The 22,389-nt window shown below is 36.5% G+C and overlaps 1 protein-coding gene across 3 annotated transcripts in view; it reads left to right on the top strand.

The window, feature by feature from the left end:
* The window catches only part of KMT2E (lysine methyltransferase 2E (inactive)), a 93,310-nt gene that overhangs the window by 63,999 nt on the left and 6,922 nt on the right, over positions 1 to 22,389 (top strand). For all 3 annotated transcript variants that reach the window (XM_068972522.1, XM_068972524.1, XM_068972523.1), the window contains exons 13-20: positions 3,934 to 4,198; positions 5,713 to 5,811; positions 16,226 to 16,390; positions 16,693 to 17,001; positions 20,487 to 20,741; positions 20,894 to 21,038; positions 21,690 to 21,940; positions 22,306 to 22,362. In XM_068972522.1, coding sequence (XP_068828623.1) covers positions 3,934 to 4,198; positions 5,713 to 5,811; positions 16,226 to 16,390; positions 16,693 to 17,001; positions 20,487 to 20,741; positions 20,894 to 21,038; positions 21,690 to 21,940; positions 22,306 to 22,362 — 1,546 coding nt within the window. The remainder of the gene's footprint in view (positions 1 to 3,933; positions 4,199 to 5,712; positions 5,812 to 16,225; positions 16,391 to 16,692; positions 17,002 to 20,486; positions 20,742 to 20,893; positions 21,039 to 21,689; positions 21,941 to 22,305; positions 22,363 to 22,389) is intronic.

The raw sequence follows: 22,389 nt of genomic DNA on the forward strand, positions 1-22,389 counted from the left end.
CACTGTCCACTGAAGGCCCTCATGTTTAGCAGCCAGATTGCATTTCTATTCCCTCTTTCACCAGAGATAACTGCCATCTTTAATTTGGTGAGTTTAATGTTTTTACTATGTCTTTAGATGTCCCTAAATAGTAACCGGTAATTTTGTATGTTTTAAAAATTTATGTAAGTTACTGTCTGTATTATTTTGCATTTACCTTTTCTCATTCATTACTTTCGTGAGATTCAGTTCTTTTGTTATGTGTAGCTCTAGTTTGTTACTTTCACTGCTGATGTGGACTTTTAGATTTACAAAAAATGCTGCATGTGTACATGTTCTCCCCATGATAGGCACCTAGAGGTAGAATTGTTTGATCGTAGAATGTGTCCAAACTTAGTCTTTACTAGATAAGGATGAATGACCAGTTTATAGTCCCAAAGCTTTACTTCCTTGCAGCACTTCTTTACTGTACAACTTACAAAATCAAAGTTAATCCATGTAGTATCTTTAAAAGTTTGTGTGGTATTTATTTTACCTGGAGACATTTTTGATCCCCATTATGTTCTCTGTCAGTGAAATCTCTCTTTCTTCAGTGTGCATCTCTACTTGATTGTTGGAGTCAGATTTATCCTGATAACCAAAGTATTTCCTTTTTGGCTCTTGCTCCCCACCCCTACTCCGCCCCAAGGTTAAATTTCCCAATTTAGCATAATGGCTTTTTGCTCATTGCTTTGAGAGACTGTTTCCCGTAGTGGGTAAAAACACAAAAGCTTTTTATAATATGACTCTCTGGTTTCAAATCCTAGCTCAGGGACTTACGTTAGTTATAGAATCTTGAACCAGTTTCGTCGTCTCTCTGCCTCATTACCTCATTATGAGAATAATACCACGTTACAGGAATGTTTAGAAGAATAAGTTAACACATGTAAAAGGTTTCAAACAATTCCTGGTACAAAATAAGTGCTGAATAAATATTACCTGTTGCCGCTGTTACTATTTGCAGTTTTATTATCCTAAAATCACAAAGAAAATACCCAGAAAGAGTTAGTTTCTATTAATACCTCATTTGGAGAGTTGAAGGGTAGGGCATAATGTTTGAATTCTATCCTTGATTCACAGAATTAGGCAGTTTGATTTGTATTTTTCTACCAGTGTTGATCACTGATCATTGCAAAGAAATAGAGAAGAACAAGAGAATGGGAAAGACTAGAGATCTCTTCAAGAAAATTAGAGATACCAAGGGAACATTTCCTGCAAAGATGGGCTCAACAAAGCACATAAATTGTATGGACCTAACAGAAGCAAAAGATATTAAGAAGAGGTGGCAAGAATACACAGAAGAACCGTACAAAAATATTCATGACCCAGATAGTCACAGTAGTGTGGTCATTCACCTAGAGTCAGATATGCTGGAATGTGAAGACAAGTGGACCTTAGGAAGCATCCCTATGAACAAAGGTAGTGGAGGTGATGGAATTCCAGTGGAGCTATTTCAAATCCTGAAAGATGATGCTGTGAAAGTGCTGCACTCAATAAGTCAGCAAATTTGGAAAACTCAGCAGGACTGGAAAAGGTCAGTTTTCATTCCAATCACAAAGAAAGGCAATGACAAAGAATGCTCAAACTACCACACAGTTGTACTCATCTCACACTCTAGTAAAGTAATGATCAAAATTCTCCCAGGCAGACTTCAACAGTACGTGAATTGTGAACTTCCAGATTGGTCAGGCTAGTTTTAGAAAAGTCAGAGGAACCAGAGATCAAGTTGCCAACATCCATTGGATCATTGAAAAAGCAAGAGAGTTCCAGAAAAACATCGGTTTCTGCTTTATTGACTGTGCCAAAGCCTTTGACTGTGTGGATCACAATAATCTGTGGAAAATTCTTCAAGAGATGGGAATACCAGACCACCTGACCTGCCTCTTGAGAAATCTGTATGCAGGCCAGGAAGCAACAGTTAGAACTGGACGTGGAACAACAGACTGGTTCCAAATAGGAAAAGGAGTACGTCAAGGCTGTATATTGTCACCCTGCTTATTTAACTTACATGCAGAGTACATCATGAGAAACGCTGGACTGGAAGAAGCACAAGCTGGAATCAAGATTGCCGGGAGAAATATCAATAACTTCAGATATGCAGATGACACCACCGTTATGACAGAAAGCGAAGAACTAAAGAGCCTCTTGATAAGAGTGAAAGAGGAGAGTGAAAAAGTTGGCTTAAAGCTCAGCATTCAGAAAACTTAAGATCATGACATCTGGTCCCATCACTTCATGGCAAATAGGTGGGGAAACCGTGGCAGACTTTATTTTCTTGGGCTTCAAAATCACTTCAGATGGTGACTGCAGCCATGAAATTAAAAGGCGCTTACTCGTTGGAAGAAAAGTTATGACCAACCTAGACAGCATATTAAAAAGCAGGGTCATTACTTTGCCAACAAAGGTCTCTCTAGTCAAGGCTATGGTTTTTCCAGTAGTCATGTGTGGATGTGAGAGTTGGACTATAAAGAATTCATAGTACCAAAGAATTGATGCTTTTGAACTGTGGTGTTGAAGACTTTTGAGACGCTTGGACTGCAAGGAGTTCCAATCAGTCCATCCTAAAGGAAATCAGTCCTGAATATTCATTGGAAGGACTGATGTTGAAGCTGAAACTCCAATACTTTGGCCACCTGATGTGAAAAGCTGACTCTTTGGAAAAGACCCTGATGCTGGGAAAATTTGAAGGCAGGAGGAGAAGGGGATGACAGAGGATAAGATGATTGGATGGCATCACTGACTTGATGGACATGAGTTTGAGTAAACTCGGGGAATTGGTGATGGATAGGGAGGCCTGGTGTGCTGCAGTCCATGGGGTTGCAAAGAGTCAGACACGACTGAGCGACTGAACTGAACCAGTGTTGAACATGAAATGAGCAGGACTATTAGAAACTTGGAAAAGTAAATTATTTTTTATTGTGCTGCTGCTAAGTCACTTCAGTTGTGTCCAATTCTGTGCGACCCCATAGACGGCAGCCTACCAGGCTTCCTCGTCCCTGGGATTCTCTAGGGAAGAACACTGGAGTGGGTTGCCATTTCCCTCTCCTGCATGAAAGTGAAAAGTGAAAGTGAAGTCGTGAACAAACATTAAACTATTCAAAACATGCAAGATGGGAGACTTCTCTTATTGTATAATTCCAGTTTGGGCATTCAACCTGTATCCAGGAAATGGACTAATAAATCTTGGTGGTAGACATAAAGAAGGCAGAAAGTTAAGAAAACTGAAGTGCTCAAAGTGTGATCTTTGGACTCAGATAGACCTGTATTTGAGTGTCTTCGCTACTACTTAATGTGTGACTTTGGACAAGATACTAACCATCTGTAAAATGGGAGTAATAATTATCACTACTGTGAAGATAAGAAAATGCAATTATTTTCCAAGCTTCCATTTATTTGAAACAGGGAATACTTAAGGGCAAAAGGAATGAAGGCTCAATTTTTTATCAAGGTAGCTTTTTAAAGAACTCTGGTTATTGAAATCATTAAGACAAACTAGTTAAGGTTTGGTATTTATTTACCTAGAGTTTTTTAATTTAAGTCAGATTTAGAGTATTTTATCATTTTCTGCATATATATTTTATAACACGCTGAAGTAAACTTTTGTTTTTTGGCCTTGATATAAGCCATGGTATCATTTTACTTAAAAAGACTCATTTTAGCTTACAGTTTTGTTTTGTTTTTTTTTCCTTCTGTAAACCATCACTGGTGATCCTTACGATTGGTTCTCCTAATTATTATATTGGTTTTATGAGAAAATAAAATTTATTTTGTCATAGTTAACAGGGATGAAAATTAATGAAAAGGAGTGCTTATAATTAGTAATAGCATAGAGTTTTATAGAGTTACAGCTTAAGGTGGATTAGAAAATTTTACAGTTTATTTCTTGAATAAATATTTAAGTGATTTTCTTTCCAGTAAGTACAAGGTGGATTGTGCATGCCTCAAAGAAAATTCAGAGTGCCCTGTTCTGAAACGTAGTTCTGAATCCACGGAGAACATCAATAGCGGTTATGAGACCAGAAGGAAGAAAGGCAAAAAAGAAAAGGATATTTCAAAAGAAAAAGACACACAAAATCAGAATATTACTCTGGATTGTGAAGGAACAACGAACAAAATGAAGAGCCCAGAAACTAAACAGAGAAAGCTTTCTCCACTGAGACTGTCAGTATCGAATAATCAGGTACTGAATTTTATTATTTTAGGACTAACTGGGTTTTTTGTTTTTGTTTTTTTTTACATTTTAGTTATGTATTTATTTTTGCTTGCACTGAGTCTTTGTTGATAAGTGCAGGCTTTCTCTAGTTACGGGGAGGGAGGTAGTCTTCATTGTGGTGCATGGGCTTCTCCTTGCAGTGGCTTTTCTTTTTGTGGAGCATTGGTTCCAGGCAAATAGGCTCAGTAGTTGTGGCCTGGGGCTCTAGAGCACAGACTCCAATAGTTGTGGTACCTGGGGTTAGTTGCTCCACGGCAACTAACTGGACCAGGGATCTTCCTGGAATCTTCCCAGACCAGAGATCAAACCTGTGTCCCCTCCATTGGCAGGCAGTTTGTTATCCACTGTACCACCAGGAAGTCCTCTACTGACTCTTGATGACAGAAATTAACAGAAGAAAATTAATTTGTGATATTTTAAACTTTTTTTAATGTAAAATGGCTTAAAATTAAGTTCATTTTACTATTTAATGAAGTATACTTATAAACATAAAACACAGATTCTGCCAGAATTTGTACAATATTTGTTAAACTATTAAGGAACAGCTCACACAGGAAATCCTTGTAGAATTGAATATAAGATTTTTCTAAGACTGGGTAATTTAAACATTTTTTCCAGATGACACTGTTCTTATGTTTATCATAAATGTTCTTATTTATTAAGAACTCTAAAATCTTAAGCCATAATGTTTCTTTTGATTTGGGACATGCATACATGTGTGCATGCTAAGTCACTTCAGTCGTGTCTGACTCTCTGTGACCCTAGGGACTATACCCGCCAGGCTCCTCTGTCCATAGGATTTTCCAGGCACGAATACTGGAGTGGGTTGCCATCCCCTCCTCCAGGGGATCTTCCTGACCCCTGTCTCTTAGGTCTCCTGCATTGGCTAGCAGGAGGTAGGTTCTTCATAGCTAGCGCCACATGGGAAGCCCAATATTTGGGACATAATGAAATATATTCTCTAAGTGTGACATAAGATTTTTGAGAGGAAATTCTCTTAAAAATATGTAAGATAAATTTGGAGAAAGAGTTTGGCTTGTTCTGCTTCACCAGCAAGTATTTTGTTATATGCCCTCTAAACAAGTGGCAAGACCTTTTAAATGTGAAGATTAAGTAAGATTTTATTCATCTCCAGTGTCTTATTTTCATAAGTTTTCCTTAAGTTTTAAATTGAACAGATATCTACTGAGCACTTGGTATTTTGTAGGCACTAGGTTTTGTGAAATAATATATATGTTTATGTGTTGGGAAGTACATAAACCTAAGGCTTTGTGGTCTCTGTAGATAATATTATTGACTAGAATTTTTAAAAACATTATTTGATTGCAGGATTTTGAAAAGTTATAAATTTCTGAAATGAATTTAAGAACAATTTTTATGTTTAATTAGCTCAGGATGAAAGTTATTTAAAATACATTGTTCAGTGTCTGTAGTTTGTAGATGGAGGAGTAGATTCTTAAAGCAGTCTTTCCATCTTTCAGGAACCAGATTTTATTGATGATATAGAAGAAAAAACTCCCATCAGCAATGAGGTAGAAATGGAGTCTGAGGAACAGATTGCAGAGAGGAAAAGGAAGATGGTAAGTTGGAAGGCCAGTAGCAGCTTCACGCTGTCACTTGTGTTTAGTGACATTGTTCTTCCCAGAATACTCGTTGCTGCCTTTAGGTGGGCCTTTACCCTGTTCTTTGAAAGTAGCAAACAGGATGGTGTCACCGAGCATTTCTCTTTGGCTTTGTCATTAACATTCAAGTAACTTCCACTAATCTTTTGTATTTTTACTGTATGTTCACTAGACAATTTAGAATTTGTAACATTTATGAAATACGTTTAACATTTTTGAAGCAGTGTACTGTTAATAAATTTTAATGCCAGAATTACTGTTCAAAATGTTTTTCATTATTTAACTAAATGTATCTTTTTTCTTCATAATGTAAAACAAAAATGGAGTTTAAAAGATAATAGCACTAACATGATTTATGCAAAAAGATACTGGCAACTGCTATTTCTGTATCTCATACTGCTATCATAAAATGAGGTTTTCATTAAAAAAAGTTTGGCATTTATACTGCTTGTATTATTTATTTGCAAGTACCTGTATAAAAACTAGGACAAGATATTTTCTTAAAAATCCATGGTAATTTAGCAATTGATACAATGTCTAGGCCAGTTAAGAAAATATTGTGATATAGTTTGCCTTAAGATTTGAAAATGTCTTTATTTACCAACTGATGATCTTAGTGTGGGTTTTCCCCACTCCCTTTTTATATGCTTCCTCATTTCCTGTTTCAGTGATCGTGTTGTGTGTCATGGACTCTCAAGTGTCACTATGCTTGGTGGTAGTATCTTTGGATTTTGGTCATTTGTAGCCCTGCTTAAAGTAACTGTTTTGTTGCCTTCATGGTCATTACTCTAACATTGATGTATTGTTGATATTCAAAACTGCAAAAGCGGTGCCAAACTGTTCCGCAGCCTCAGGGTTTCAGAAGCACTGCTCTGATAGGACAAGGGTAGTGTTAGGAATAGGAAAGAAGGAAAACACAGGAGAAAAAATATTGGTGGTTGCTTATAAAGAAAAAGGAGTTTTACCTCTACCTAGAGAAATTATCTTGACCCTTTCCTAAGATTCATTTACATCTAATAAATTACCTATACCTACTCCAAATACCTATGGCCCTTTTTTGACTTGATTTGCAATATTGTCCTATTTCATTCCACAGTTGTCATAGCTTTGTCTTTGTAATAATCCTGGAGAAGCTTTTATTTTATTTATTTATTTTTTATTTTACTTTACAATACTGTATTGGTTTTGCCATACATTGACATGAATCTGCCATGGGTGTACATGAGAGAAGCTTTTAGAAGATCACTTTATACTATAACTGGTTTCTGTTTGAGGCATGTGTCTGGTAAAAATATGGCTTTAAAGAATATAACAGTGCTTGGGGATGGTGGAGGTGGGGATAGGGGCTGGAAATGGGCAATGGGGAAAAAAAAGAAACTCAAACCTGGAGATTTGTTATATGACTCTGGGGTTGATTTAAAAATACTTTCTTTTAGTATTGCAAAAGTTATGGAAACCCATAACATCCTCATTTTCAGATCCCAGTAGAAAATACAAATGCCTTTTATTGAACATGATGGAACTTTGAATAGGTAGATAAAAATGCTTTCTTGGGAATCCATTTTTGTCCTGATGTTGCCTACTAGTATGCTATATTGACAAATGAATACTTCATGTTTTTATATCTATTTTAGCATACTCATTTTAATATCAGTATTTTTCATAGGACTAAACAAATGTCAGTATTTAGAATTTGTCTGGTACTTTGAAGGGGTGTGAAATTTTTTTGTTGATGTATAGTGTTATATAAGCTACAGGTGTACAATATAGTGATTCATAATTTTTAAATGTTAAACTCCATTTATAGTTGTTATAGAACATTGGCTATATTCCCTGTGTTGTACATTATATCCTTATAGCTTATTTTATCGCTAGCAGTTTGTACCTCTCAATCCCTTATCATTATATTTCCCCACCTCCTCCTCTTCTCTCCTCACTGGTAACTACTAGTTTGTTTTTTATATCTGTGAGTCTGCTTTTTTCTTATATTTACCAGTTGTATTTTTTAGATTCCACATATAAGTGATAACAGTATTTGTTTTCCTCTGACTTATTTCACTTAGCGTAATATCCTCCAAGTCCATTCATGTGGCTATAAATGGTAAATTTTCATTTTTTATGGGTGAATAGTATTCCATTGATGTGTGTATGCACGTGCATATGTCTGTATTGCATCTGTATCCATTCATCTGTTGATGGACACTTAGGTTTCTTTTGTATCTTGACAATTACAAATAATGCTGCTATGAACATTGGGGTACATGTATCTTTTCAAATTAGTGGTTTTGTTTCCTTTAAATACTGAGGAATGGAATTGCTGGATCATGGTTTTAATTTTTTGAGGAACCTCCATACTGCTTTCCTTAGTGACTGCACCAATTTACATTCCCACCAACAGTGTATGAGAGTGCCCTTTTGTCATACATAACAGTGTATGACAGTCCATGGAATTCTTTCACCCAGAATACTGGAGTGGGTAGCCTTTCCCTTCTCCAGGGGATCTTCCCAACCCATGGATTGAACCCAGGTCTCTTGTATTGCAGGCAGATTCTTTATCCACTAAGCCACAAGGGAAGCCTGAGAATACTGGAGTGGGTAGCCTATCCCTTTTCTAGCGGATCTTCCAGAGTTCCCTTTTGAAAAAAGTTATTTTAAAATCCTTGGCTCTGTAACCTGTAGCCTTCAGAGTCACTGTAATGTTGTTTTGTTGTAATTTCAATGTTTGCCTTGATGTTTTAATTATAGAATTTTTGCTATACTCAAATGAGAATGCAAAAGCATGCATCTTAAGAATTCATAAGCAGTTGCCATGACCCCCCAAGTATTACTATTTGTAGTATATTCTGAAATATTTTGCTTAGAAAAGTTTAAATGCTAATCAGCCTTTATTAATCTGCGCACTCCCCTGATAGCTCAGTTGGTAAAAAATCTGCCTGCAATGCAGGAGATCCTGGTTCAATTCCTGGGTCAGGAAGATCTGCTGGAAAAGGGATAGACTACCCACTCCTGTATTCTCAGGCTTCCCTTATGGCTTAGTGGAGAAAGAATCCGCCTGCAATACAAGAGACTTGGGTTTGATCCCTGGGTTGGGAAGATCCCCTGGAAAAAGGAAAGGCTACCCACTCCAGTATTCTGGCATGGAGAATTCCATGTACTGTATAGTCCATGGGGTCCTAAAGAGTAGGACACAACTGAGTGACTTTCACTTTCTTCATAGTCTAGTGTTTGTCTTTTATACTAGGTTATAGGCTAGGTTGAAGACTTCCCTGGTGGCTCAGACGGTAAAGCGTCTGCCTACAATGTGGGAGACCCAGGTTCAATCCCTGGGTCAGGAAGATCTCCTGGAGAAGGAAATGGCAACCCACTCCAGTATTCTTGCCTGGAAACTCCCAGGACGGTGGAACCTGGTAGGCTACAGTCCATGGGGTCACAAAGAGTCGGACACTACTGAACAACTTCATAGGCTGGGTTATCATCAGTAAGTAGAAAGGTAGGTCAACTCCTGAGAAACTTAGGTCAATCTCATTTAAATTTTCTCCTGGACAGGACAGACTTTAAATCATTATAAGAGATACCAGTCCTCATGAGATTGGGGTATAAAAAGAGTCAGACTTTCCTCCCCTATAAGTACCATGTAATATCCAGATTCAAATGTACTTCTTCTGCCTATCCTTTTGTAGTACAGCTTGAACCATATGAAATTTTTGAGGATAGTTTTTACTTACATAAGTGGCAGTTCCATACAATATTAGTATATTGCTTAATATTAGTATGTTGCTTGGTCTTCAAAAATAGCACCAGTGTCTATGTATTTTGGTTGCTGCTTAAGAGTGGAAGACAGTGTCTCTGCCTTCAACAGTGTAAAGGAGATACAAGACTGGTGACTTAACGGCTGGAGGGTTCAGAGGCCATTTCATCAACTAGGTAGAATTTACGATGGACCTTATGATGTTTAGTAAATAAGTACAGATTAGTTTGTGGCTCACTTGTGTGGAATTGAATGGGTTCTTTCTCTAGGGGAAATAGCCTGGAGGTGGTTATGTGATAAATCACATTTGGCTGGAATTTGTAGGCTGGTTTTTTAGTTGAGGTGTGGGGAGGGATATAGGGTAATAAGATTGATTGGTTGTAGATCATATGAAATGCTAAATGATTAAGATTTTATGGAAGAATATTCAAATCATTATATGTCCAGGATAGGAAGCCATTCATTTATTAACAGCTTCCTTTTTCCTTCATTATGGTTTGTCCCATCCCCTCCCTTTAAGAATTTATTACCTGCTTACAAAAGCTAACTTGTGGCTAAATGGTGTGGAACAGAACAGATGGTTATTAGACATTTTCTCTTTAGCAAAAGATACTTCTTTGTCAGTGGGTTGAAACTGACTTGGGAGAACCTTACAGTCATTCTAGTTAAGCTGAAATACAGTGGGTTAAAACACAGTAAGTTGTAATTCAGCTGGTTGCTTATACTTACCTGGTTCTAAAACTGGGACTCCCCCAGTTCCTTGGTAGTTGAGGTTAGGTGGCCATAACCTTGTGAAAGGTTAAGTGTATAGAAGGGGGTTTGATACTGGGAAGTGGTTCATGGGGTCGCAAAGAGTCGGACATGACTGAGTGACTGAACTGAACTGAACCTTATTTTCATGAACTAACAGGTGATAAAAACTATAAAACTTTGGAAAGATTTAAATTAAAAAGGTTTTCTTCCCCTCTTCTGCCCCATTTATAATTAAATGAAAAGAACCTCCTTTATATATAGTATCTTCTAACATTGTTTTCTCAAAATAATTTTCCACAACCTTATGGGAAGACTGTACCTTGGGAATAGTCTGGGTAATATTTGATGACTCTTGGTGACCACTCCAGTACTCTTGCCTGGAAAATCCCATGGATGGAGGAGCCTGGTGGGCTGCAGTCCATGGGGTCGCTAAGAGTTGGGCACGACTGAGCGACTTCACTTTCACTTCTCACTTTCATGCATTGGAGAAGGAAATGGCAGCCCACTCCAGTATTCTTGCCTGGAGAATCCCAGGGACAGAGGAGCCTGGTGGGCTGCTGTCTATGGGGTTGCACAGAGTCGGACACAACTGAAGTGACTTAGCAGCAGGCGACCCCATGGACTATACAGTCAATGGAATTCTCCAGGCCAGAATACTGGAATGGGTAGCCTTTCCCTTCTCTAGGGGATTCTGCCAACCCAGGAATTGAACTGAGGTCTCCTGCATTGCAGGTGGATTCTTTACCAGCTGAGCCACCAGGGAAGCCCAAGAATACTGGAGTGGGTAGTCTATCCCTTCTCCAGCGGATCTTCCTGATCCAGGAGTCGAACCAGGGTCTCCTGCATTGCAGGGGGATTCTTTACTAGGGAAGCCTGTGGTTCCAGTGGTCGTCACACTTAGGAGGAGAGAAGTTTGAGACCAACAAAGGGTATGAAAGAATAGTCACCTAGGTGTGAAGTTCTTGAACCTATTAAGCATTTAGGACAATCTAAAATTAACTGTGTATCACTAAAATATAAATTGCATAAGGGCAAGCATTTGTAGTTTTATTCATTGTCACAGTCATAGCTTCTAGGGAATAAAAGATGTCTGGCTTTTGTAAAAGTAGGTGGTCAATAAATGAGCTAAACACTAAATTTTCCTGGCTGCCATTTGAAGAAGGCTATATAGATAGGCCCGTGAGTGTGAACTAAGTGAAGCTTCCTTATAATCCAGGCAGTGCCCTTGAGGTCTTACCAGGATGCAGGATTCTCCAGTTTTCTCAATATTGACCTTCCACATCAAAAAGTATTCCATGGAATTCTAAGATGTTTTGTGAAAGAGCTTTGTGGCTAGTTGAGTTTAGTAAACAATCTACCTTGTCCCCAACTTGGAGATTTCTAGTATACGTGGTGTGCTTAAATGCTCTTGAAAAATTCTGTTTGTCAGCATTTCCTAAACTTGTATTAATACATCCTTGCAATTTGTTTTGGTGTTGACACCTTTGTCATACCACAAGTTTTCATTCCATAGAAAAAAATATACTCTAGAGAAAACTGCTCTGTAGAATCCATGCTCTTACTAATGCCTCCAGGAAGTGACTTGGTTTAGATCACTTTAGAAGATGTAAAAGGATTTCTAATAATAAATAGTAAAATACAAGCAGGGTAAATCTGCCAGAAAAGTCATGTGACATATATTGTTCATCTCATTTTTTCTCTTCTCACAGCATTAATGCTGATTACTAGTTTTAATTTTCTAAGGTCCCATTTTCTCTCATCACTGTTTAGGAATTATATCTTCAAATATGAGTAATGAATGGGTAACTAATCATAGTATTGAATAGCAAAAAGGAACCTATTTATTTGTATAGGTTTTCTGTTCAAACAAAATGAGGATATTCAGCTTCAGCTGCCCTAATTAAATCAAGATTTCCAAAATCTTGCTTAAAGATTTCATTACATGCCTTCAAATAATAGTGATATACATGGTTTATATAGTGTATACACAATATAGTATATATAGTGTGTATATAGTGTATACACAATACAAAAATTTGAATGTTATATGCTGAGCACCATCTAAAGTACTGGTGAACAAAGAAGGCAAGGGTCCTGTTCTGGAGCAGCTTTCATGGAGGACGGGGTATAAGGAAAAACATCAAACAAGAAACAGCACTATGAGGTTAAACTAAATCATGTGGTAGAGAAGAAATGGAGATATTCTTATGGAACAATTTTATTGGTAAGCAATAATCTTACCCATTTTTAACTCCTTTTTGGAAGGATAAGGGAAGTTATTTGAATAAAGTATGAAAGTGTTAGTCATTCAGTTGTGTCCAACTCTTTGCAATCCCGTGGACTGTAGCCTGCCATACTCCTCTCACCATGGAATTCTCCAGGCAAGAATATTGGTGTGGGTAGCCATTCATTTCTCCCGAGGATCTGCCCAGCACAGGGATCAAACCCGGGTCTCCTGCATTGCAGGCAGATTCTTTTACTGTCTGAGCCACCAGAGAAGCCCCTAGTTGAGTAAGAAGTCTTTTCATTTTTCTATTTCAAGATTGTAATAGAGTAATTAGGCAGGTTGGCCCTGCCATTTCCCTTTCCTTTAAAAGGTAACTTTGTTGTTTTAAAGAGCTACTTCCTACTTGGTGGCAAGGTAAAAAAAGAAAAAAGTACATCACAAGTACCTAAATGTCTTCATTTTCTGTATCTTCTTAATTCTTACATCCTACTAGCAGATTTCCTTCCAAAGCTACTGTAAGGCATCTGCAGGGCATAAACTTATTTTCACTCTGCTTCAAATTACCAAATGTCTCTAATTGTAGTGAATTTTAACGGTTTACTCAGTTTATATTTTCACTGTGATATTGACAACTTTAACTCATGTTCTTTATTTATGTAATTCTTGAACTATATGGACGTTAGGCTTTCATTCACCATTTGTTGAATAGGGGGCTTAGACAAGAAGATCTCTGTAATCTCTTCCAAATAAAAAGTTACGTGATTCCAAATTACATTTGTCCTCCAGTGTGTTTACACTGAAGTAAACACTTAAGTGTTTACACTTAGTGAAGCACTAAGTTGGAATAAAAATTCTCCCTGAACCCATCCTTTAAATGATTAAAATCCTATAAAGGGATATTATTAAGCACTTCCTTACAAAGTTTTCTGCTGACAAAAACTACTCTTTATACATTACTGTAAAGCACAAACTGAGAAATGTCATAAAAGCCATCTGTAGATCTCATCAGAGATCTCTCATAGTTTACTTTAGCACCTAACCCTCCAGCAATAACAGTGTGTCAATTCATCCCTGTCTGATTCTGATTCTGTATCAGGGTCTAACAATTGCCAAGCTCACAGAGAATAAAAATGACTTTTTGAGGTCTCAGCAGTCACTGGCTTGGAAAGAGTGTGGATAATTTAACAACCACATCCTAGTGGTAGACTGACATGACAAGTATCACCTAAACTACATCAAGCAAGCCCTGATGTTAGGGTCTATGGACAGTCTGCTGGGGCTAATTAAGACTCCTAATTTCTAGTCCCCTGCACAATCAGCTATAATTATCTCAAGCAACATATAAAACCTTATTTTTCAGTTAGATCTATAAAGTGGATGGTAAATTTTCAGTCATTAGATACTGTATATGCGGTTGTGTGTGTTGTCAAAGAATGTATTCTTGAATATACAAGCTGAATGACATGTGGAGTTTAAAAGTAGATTAGTAACTAATTTTTTCACATAATCAAAAGTATGTTTACATTTTCTAATGTGTGTTTTTAAAACGAAGCTAGGTTAAAGCTATTAGGATACCTGTTTAGTGCTTTCAGTTAATAGTTGAAGTAACTGTAGGAAGAGTTACGCTTTTTATGTAATATGTCAGTGGTTGGTAATTGGAAAGGAGCCAATCGGAAGCCAGGAAACTTGGATAACAATTATGGTTCTGCCTTTTAGAGATTCACTTAATATACATGGGCTTTGGAAATGGCAACCCACTCCAGTACTCTTGCCTAGAGAATCCCATAGACGGAGGAGCCTGGTGGGCTACAGTCCATGGGGTCGCAAAGAGTCGGACGCGACTGAGCGACTTCACTTTCATTTTCACTTTTGGTTTCTTCAGCAATGTAGGACTGATTATTTTTAAGATCCTGCCTAGCTTAAAAAGATTGAGTCATCTTTAAATAATGGATTTTGCTTTACTGTCAGTTATATTTGTTAAATTTTTAAATGAATGAATTTTGTCTTTACACCAAATAATTTTATCTCTGACTCTTACTCTAAAACAAGTGAATAATGGATAATGTCAAAGATACTTCTTTTTGCATAAATTCGTATTTATCTTAGAAAACCTTGAATAATTGTGGATTAGACAATACCTTTTTTGGGTGCCTGGATCGTGGGTAAATTGTGTTACATATAAAATGATTCTTGCTAAGACTAGTCTGTTTCTTTTGGAAAAGTATACTTATCTCAGATTTATTTTTAAATTTATAAGCAAAATAATGAACCCCATCTATTTCTACCCATTCCCATTCAACAGGGGAAGCAATTATGAAAATCACATTTTTCAGTTACTCCAGACTTCTAAACTTTAGGGTTTTAGAAAAGTCCTAATATATGGAGAAAGGATTTTTATAGAGAGCCACGGATGAATGGCAGTTGAGTAAAGTGAGTTATAAGACTAGAGAGACATGAATTAGCTGAAGAATGCAGCTTTAAAACTTCCAGTAAAAAGACAGTCTTTCGCCTGTGTTCTTTATTTTAGTGTCTTATTAACCATCCCAGACCAAGAAAGCTAAAGATTCAGATATCTGTCCATGAACAAGTAATCTTACCTCTTTGGATCTGTTTCCTTATCTGTAAAAGAGGGTGAGGATAACACATTTATAAGACCAACACATTTGCAGTATGGTAGTTGGTTTTACCATCTGAGCCACCAGAGAAGTCCTTAACTAATTAGAAAGTTCTCAGTATAACAAAGGAAAAAAAAATACAGGAAAGAGTTAATAGTTTCCTTAGTGTAGGTGTTTTTATGCTTGAATCTCTGCTAATTACTCGAACTCTAAAGCTCCAGTGTTGAGATGATCCTGCAGCCAGATCTTGAGTTACTGATCTTTCCCACATCAACGATGACAAAGGAAGACAGACAAATGGATCTAAACCTCAGGACCTGGTTTTCTTCATTTGGAGAACTGGGCAGTTGATGGACCTGCTTCTTGTTTCTGGTTGAAACTGGAAGCAGTTACCAGGCCCACTGGCCAAGGCTCTGGGTCTTGCTTTTAATGTTCTCTCTCCAAAGAGAACTGATGCTCAAGGAGTTTGTGCTGTTCCCCAGTCTGCCTTGGGAAGAGTAGAAGGTAGAGGAATGCCTTATAGGAATTATAATGGAAGACAAGAGAACCGAAATAGAAATAATAAATAGCACTTATGGAATGCCTACCATTTTTCAAGTAAGGTTGGAAAACTTCATAGAGACTTTATATATGAACTCATTAACAATTCAGTTGTTACCCACCCAGGGTTGTTATGTTGCCTGGGGTCATGGATAGAGTCATGATTTTAACCTCAGTCTTCACCCCACAATATCCTGCTATGACATATCTATATATTCACTTCTTACATTTATATGAATTTAACTCTCTCAACATATTACCTTAGAAATTTTGATCTTTATGAAATACATTTGTAATGACAGGGTTTACCAAGATGTTCGGAATTCTCAGAAATGAACATAAACGTTTTTTTATCCCTTATTTACCATCAGTTGAAGTGTTTTGCTAACATCATCATAGAATTTTCTTTTTAATTTGCTATGAACATTTGGATTTTGAATCTTCTTCAGAGCAATATTTATTATGTCTCTTAAAATTTAAATTTCACAGACAAGAGAAGAAAGGAAAATGGAAGCAATTCTGCAAGCTTTCGCCAGACTTGAGAAAAGAGAGAAGAGAAGAGAACAAGCTTTGGAAAGAATCAGCACAGCCAAAACTGAAGTTAAAACTGAATGTAAAGATGCACAGACTGTCAGTGATGCTGAAGTTATTCAGGTAGTACTGTATTACTACTTTTATTTTCATACTTGACTACTTTCTAATAAAATCTTCACAAACAATTACATCTCTAAAGAATTTCTGATGTGATATTAGCCTTTCAACAGCATTTTTCAAATCCTTTGAGAACTTAGACTTCAGATATGAGACTTGCTTCGTTTTTGAGTAAGGAAATTTTTATGTCAATTTACAGAATTCATAAAGAAATTTGAGGAAGTTAGCTTTTGAAGCAGATTGATACCATTAGATTTCATATAAACATGGTATTCAAAGTTCCATTCTTTTGTATTTTGAATTAGGAACAAGCAAAAGAAGAAACTGCTAGCAAGCCAACCCCAGCCAAAGTAAATAGAACTAAACAGAGAAAAAGTTTTTCTCGGAGCAGGACTCACATTGGACAGCAGCGTCGGAGACACAGGACTGTCAGTATGTGTTCAGATATCCAACCGTCTTCTCCTGACATCGAAGTTACCTCACAACAAAACGATGTGGAAAATACTGTACTTGCAATAGAACCAGAAACTGAAACTGCACTAACAGAAATAATTACTGAAAATGAAGTTCCAGTACTTAATAAATGTCCAACAAAGTACCCTAAAACAAAGAAGGTATGATTCTTAATGAATGTAAGAACTGTTGTCTCACAAGTTCCATGATGTTAAATATATTCATGTTTTAGGAATTAAGGCTCTATCATTTCATAAGGAACAGAGTGATGGAGTTAGTTTTTTTTAAAGAGTCATAGTTTTTATACTTCTAAACATTTTAAATTGTAAAAATACGAAAATACTTCATATATCGACTTCTTTTTGGTATTACAATTGATTTCTAATGATATCCTTTTGCCTACTTTATGTAAACTATATTTCTCAGAAATGACTGGTTGGAGACGTTATCTTTTCTTTATATATATATAATATTAATATGATATATATATTAATAAATTTTGTGGTATATAGGTAATTACAAGAATTAAATGTTAAATTGACTTTCATATGTACTAAGGATGTGGAAATGTATAAAGGGTAGTTTTAATTTTGTTGGAATATAGTTGTATTACAATGCTGTGTTAGTTTCAGATGAATAGCAAAGTGATTCATTCATTCAAGATCCTTTTCTCATATAGAGTATCACAGAATATTGAGTTTCCTGTGCTATACCGTAGGTCCTTGTTGGTTGTCTGTTTTATGTACAGACAGATGATCTATATACACAGACACAGTAGTGTGTGTATTCATCCCAGCTTCTGATTTATGCCCCCCACCACTGGCTTAGATGGTAAAGAATCTGCCTGCAATGCAGGAGGCCTAGGTTCAATCCCTGGGTCAGGAAGATCCCCTGGAGAAGGGAATGGCAACCCAATCCATTCTTCTTGCCTGGGAAATCCCTTGGGCAGAGGAGCCTGGCAGGCTGCAGTCCGTGGGGTTGCAGAGTTGGACATGATTGAGGAACACCTCCTCCCCATCCACATTGCCCCTTAGTAACCATTGTTTGTTTTCAATTCAGTATCTGTAAATCTGTTTTGTAAATAAGTTCATTGGTTTTTTAAAATTAGATTCCACAAGTGACATCACATGATATTTGTCTCTCTGTGACTGACTTCACTTCGTATGATAATCTCTAGATCCATCCATGTTGCTGCAGGCATTATTTCATTCTTTTTTATGGCTGAGTAAATAATCCATCGTGTGTGTGTGTGTATGTGTGTGTGTGTGTGTGTGTGTACACACATCTTTAACCATTCAATGGACATGAGGTTGCTTCCATGTCTTGGCTGTTGTAAATAGTGCTATGAACATTGGGGCACATGTATCCTTTCCGATTAGTTTTTGGCAGTTATATGCTCAGGAGTGGGATTGCAGGTTCATATGGTAGCTCTGTTTTTAGGTTTTTAAGGAATTGCCGTAGTGATTGTACCAATTTACATTCTCACCAACTGTGTAGGAGGGTTCCAGGAAGGGTAGTTTTATATCAACTTATTAATAAAAATCTTTCAAAAACTGTCAGTTTTAATAAAGCAATTGAGGGAAGTAGTTCACTGAGATCCACCACCTTGAGCTTTATAGTAACCTCAAATAACACACCACCATTGTGAAGCTGTTTTACTCCCATTCTGAGTATAGTGGATTGGAGGTGGTAATCCTTAGGCTCTTTGGGGAGTGGGGTAGATCATAAATGAATCCTTGTTATACTGTTTACTTTGAAACCCAATTTATTCTTCTTTTTGTTCTTACCAAATTCAGTATAGTTTGTAGGTACTATGAAACCATGAGAAGTAATTTAGTAAATTTAGTAAAAACCTAGTTTGAATCTGCAAGTTAATGGCTGGATGGAGGTAAGAGCTAAAATTACAGCTCTAATTTGAAGTCTGTGCTCACATTTTTGCACTTTGGATCCTGAACAAGCAAGCCAGTATTTGCTTTTGAAAATGACCATTATTTTTCCCACTTTGGAAGGACAAAAAGTAACTGTAAATTTTCTTTATAATTTGGATTAGTGAGGAAGAAAACAGATTCATGTTTCAAAGAAAAGCTTGGGAATCCTCTAGCAGTTCTGAGGTCTCACTGCTGAGGGCCCAGGTTCAATCCCTAGTCATAAGCCATATGGTACAGGGGAAAAAAACTACTTTCTTGATGACAAATTATTATTTAAATCCGGCCCTTTAATTATTAGACTGTTGTGGGGCTAGAGATTTAATCCCCTGGTCTGAGATACAGGTTCCTATATCCTGATATTGTTTTAAAAAAAACTTTCCCCTACAGGTTTTGCTTACGATATATACTGTTATTTTAAACAACATACTGTTTGACAAGAGTACCAAATGATCCTGAATTCCCATAATGTAAAAGCGTCCTTCATTTAGTACACAGCACTTACTCTGTGCTAGGTACTGTGAGAAGAGCTTTGGTTATTTAACTCTTTTAATAATAACCCTACTTGTAGAACTAGTTTCTATTACAACCCTTCTTTTATATAGGTCAGGATTAAGATGGAAAAAAGTTACATAACTTGCTCGAGGTCATGGTGTAAGTGGCAGTCTGGTTGCAGAATCCCAAGTGCTTTAGCACTGCGACTCTTTTTCTTTTTCCCCCACAAAGTCCCCCAGCAAAGTCTCTTGCTGTTATTAATCTCTGTTCAGTCTTACCCTGATTTAGCACTGCATTCTATTACCTGTCCTAGAAAGGAAGTTTAAATACATGGAAAAAGAGAGGGAAAGAAAAGATGCCAAAATGCTTATCGTGATTATTTCTAGAAGTGAGGATGTGGATAGATCTTATTTAATGTGTGTGTTTCTATATGTGTGAGAATGTATGTTTAAATACATATACACTAGTTTTTCTACATATATTTTTATTATGAATGGTATTTGTAGAAAATAACTAGGTAGAAAAGATATAAATGCCCAAACAGCAAAGAAAATGTGCTTGTGCTGACAAATTGGAATCCTTATTTTCATGACCATTACACCTGAACTTTACTAAATAACTAGGTTTTTTGTTGTTGTTTTTTTTTTAAAGAAAAAGATGAGGGTATTCAGATATATTCATATACTCAGTAAAGACTGAATTATGTACAATGTAGATACAAAAACCTCAACAGAATTAAAAGGAATATGTGAATTTTCAAAGCATGGGAACTTAAAAGATTTCAAACCCCGTTAATCAACAGTGATTGTCAGTGCCAACAGCTTTAAAAGAAAAATCACATGCACTGGCCTCACCTAGAGATTCTGATGGGTAGCCAGGGTAAAAGAACACTGCCTCATGTCTGACAGACATTTTCCACATAATACAGAAGCGGTAACAAACCTAACTTTTTAGAATTTGTGTTTTTAAGGTGGTATTGAGGTGTCCTAGATTTTTACTATTTTATAAAAATATTTATAAAAGTATTACTGGGTAAAAAATTTTAGTAATAAGAGTGGGTAACCAAGGAAATGCAGAATAACTTATAGACTTTTTGAACATCGTATATGAGTGATTAATTTAAATCATTTTAGATAATATGTCAGTTTTCAACTTGGTGTTCAAATACTCTATAGGATAAACTGTATAATTACATATATAGTGATCCTAATTTTGTTTCTGCCTAGCACTTGGTCAATGAATGGTTAAGTGAGAAGAATGAGAAGACAGGAAAACCTTCAGACAGCCTTTCAGAGAGGCCTCTGCGCATAACTACAGATCCTGAAGTGCTAGCTACACAGCTCAATTCTTTGCCAGGTCTCACTTACAGTCCGCACGTATACTCTACTCCTAAGCACTATATTAGATTCACTTCACCATTCCTTTCGGAAAAAAGGAGAAGAAAAGAACCTCCTGAAAACATATCTGGCTCATGCAAAAAGGTAAACTTTTCTTTGGATATGAAAATCTTAGCATGAGCCAATGCCATTCTCATTCCATACTACCTTTCTTGGTAGTGAAATACTTTTGGAATTGGGTGTACCTTTATAGCTGCAAACTGACTTATGTTCACTTACTGTTTTGTGTATTTCAGCGGTGGTTGAAACAAGCTCTGGAAGAGGAAAACTCAGCAATTTTACATAGATTTAATTCGCCCTGTCAAGAAAGATCCAGAAGTCCTACAGTCAATGGTGAAAATAAAAGTCCACTACTATTAAATGATAGCTGTTCCCTTCCAGGTAGAACTTCTTTTCAGTGTTGTTTTAGTGTGGAGAATGCAGCATGATGTATATAGCATATACATATATATAAATAAAGTATATATGCATATTTATTCTAATTATTATGTACCTTACAAAAGCAGCACAGATTCTTTACCATCTGAGCTACCAGGGAAGCCCAAAAGTAGCACATTGTTTTATATATATATATATATATATATATATATATTTTTTTTTTCCTCCCTCTCTTTTTTGCCTCCAACATTTTGGATGAAGATAGATATACACATGAAAACTATAATTTGCAGTACCATGTATGTTGGGGCTTATGGTTGAATTTTGGGCCTAGTTAGCCATCTGTTTTTCAGATTCAGATGGACTCTCAGAAATCAGTTAAATTAACAGCTATACTTCCAAGATTTCTTGGCAACCTCTAGGCCTGTAAGCCTTTTGGCAAGATAATGCTTGGCACTGGCGAAATTGGGGGAGGAGAATGCGGGTGGGGAGAGATTGCTTCATGTTAGTATTATCTTTAAAAAGCTTCATATTTAGTTTTGGGGTGAAAACCATCATAATGATGATTGTCAATGTTTTGTGCTTTCCCAGAATGCATTACAGATTGTAGCAAATGTTAGCAGTATAATTTATAATTTATTATTTTACCAACAGATTTAACTACACCACTGAAAAAACGAAGACTTTACCAGTTGCTAGATTCTGCTTACTCAGAAACCTCCACACCTACTCCTTCGCCATATGCTACACCAACTCACACAGATATTACTCCTACAGACCCATCATTTTCCACTCCTCCACGGATAAAGTCAGATGATGAAGCTTGTAGAAATGGTTATAAGCCCATATATTCACCAGTTACCCCAGTAACTCCTGGCACACCAGGAAATACCATGCACTTTGAGGTGAGAAACTTACGTGGCAAAAACAAAAGCCCATGGGGACGGGGTTTCTTTAATAGCTTTTCTCTCCTTTTAATAAATAGTGTAACCTTTAATAATAGTTTTTAAGGAACTAAGTGAAAACTTTGAACATATGTGAATTTAAACTTTTATTCAAGTGAACGTACTTTAATTTTATTGATCTACAGAAGTCAGACTAAACGCTATATATCAAATTGACTTTAAAGCCAACTATAAGGACAATGGAAATAAAAGAGAAAAGTTTAAAACCAAAGTGTGTGTAGTAGTTTCTCATAAGTTTTCATTTCTGTAAATATGGGTTTAGTTATATATTTTAATTTTCAATTCTGCTTCTGTCTTTTATGTAGAATATTTCTTCCCCAGAAAGTTCTCCAGAAATTAAGAGACGCACTTATAGTCAAGAGGTAAGGAGATATTAAGAAAGATTTCTT

This window comes from Capricornis sumatraensis, chromosome 5 (genome assembly GCF_032405125.1).
Source record: "Capricornis sumatraensis isolate serow.1 chromosome 5, serow.2, whole genome shotgun sequence".
Taxonomy (NCBI): domain Eukaryota; kingdom Metazoa; phylum Chordata; class Mammalia; order Artiodactyla; family Bovidae; genus Capricornis; species Capricornis sumatraensis.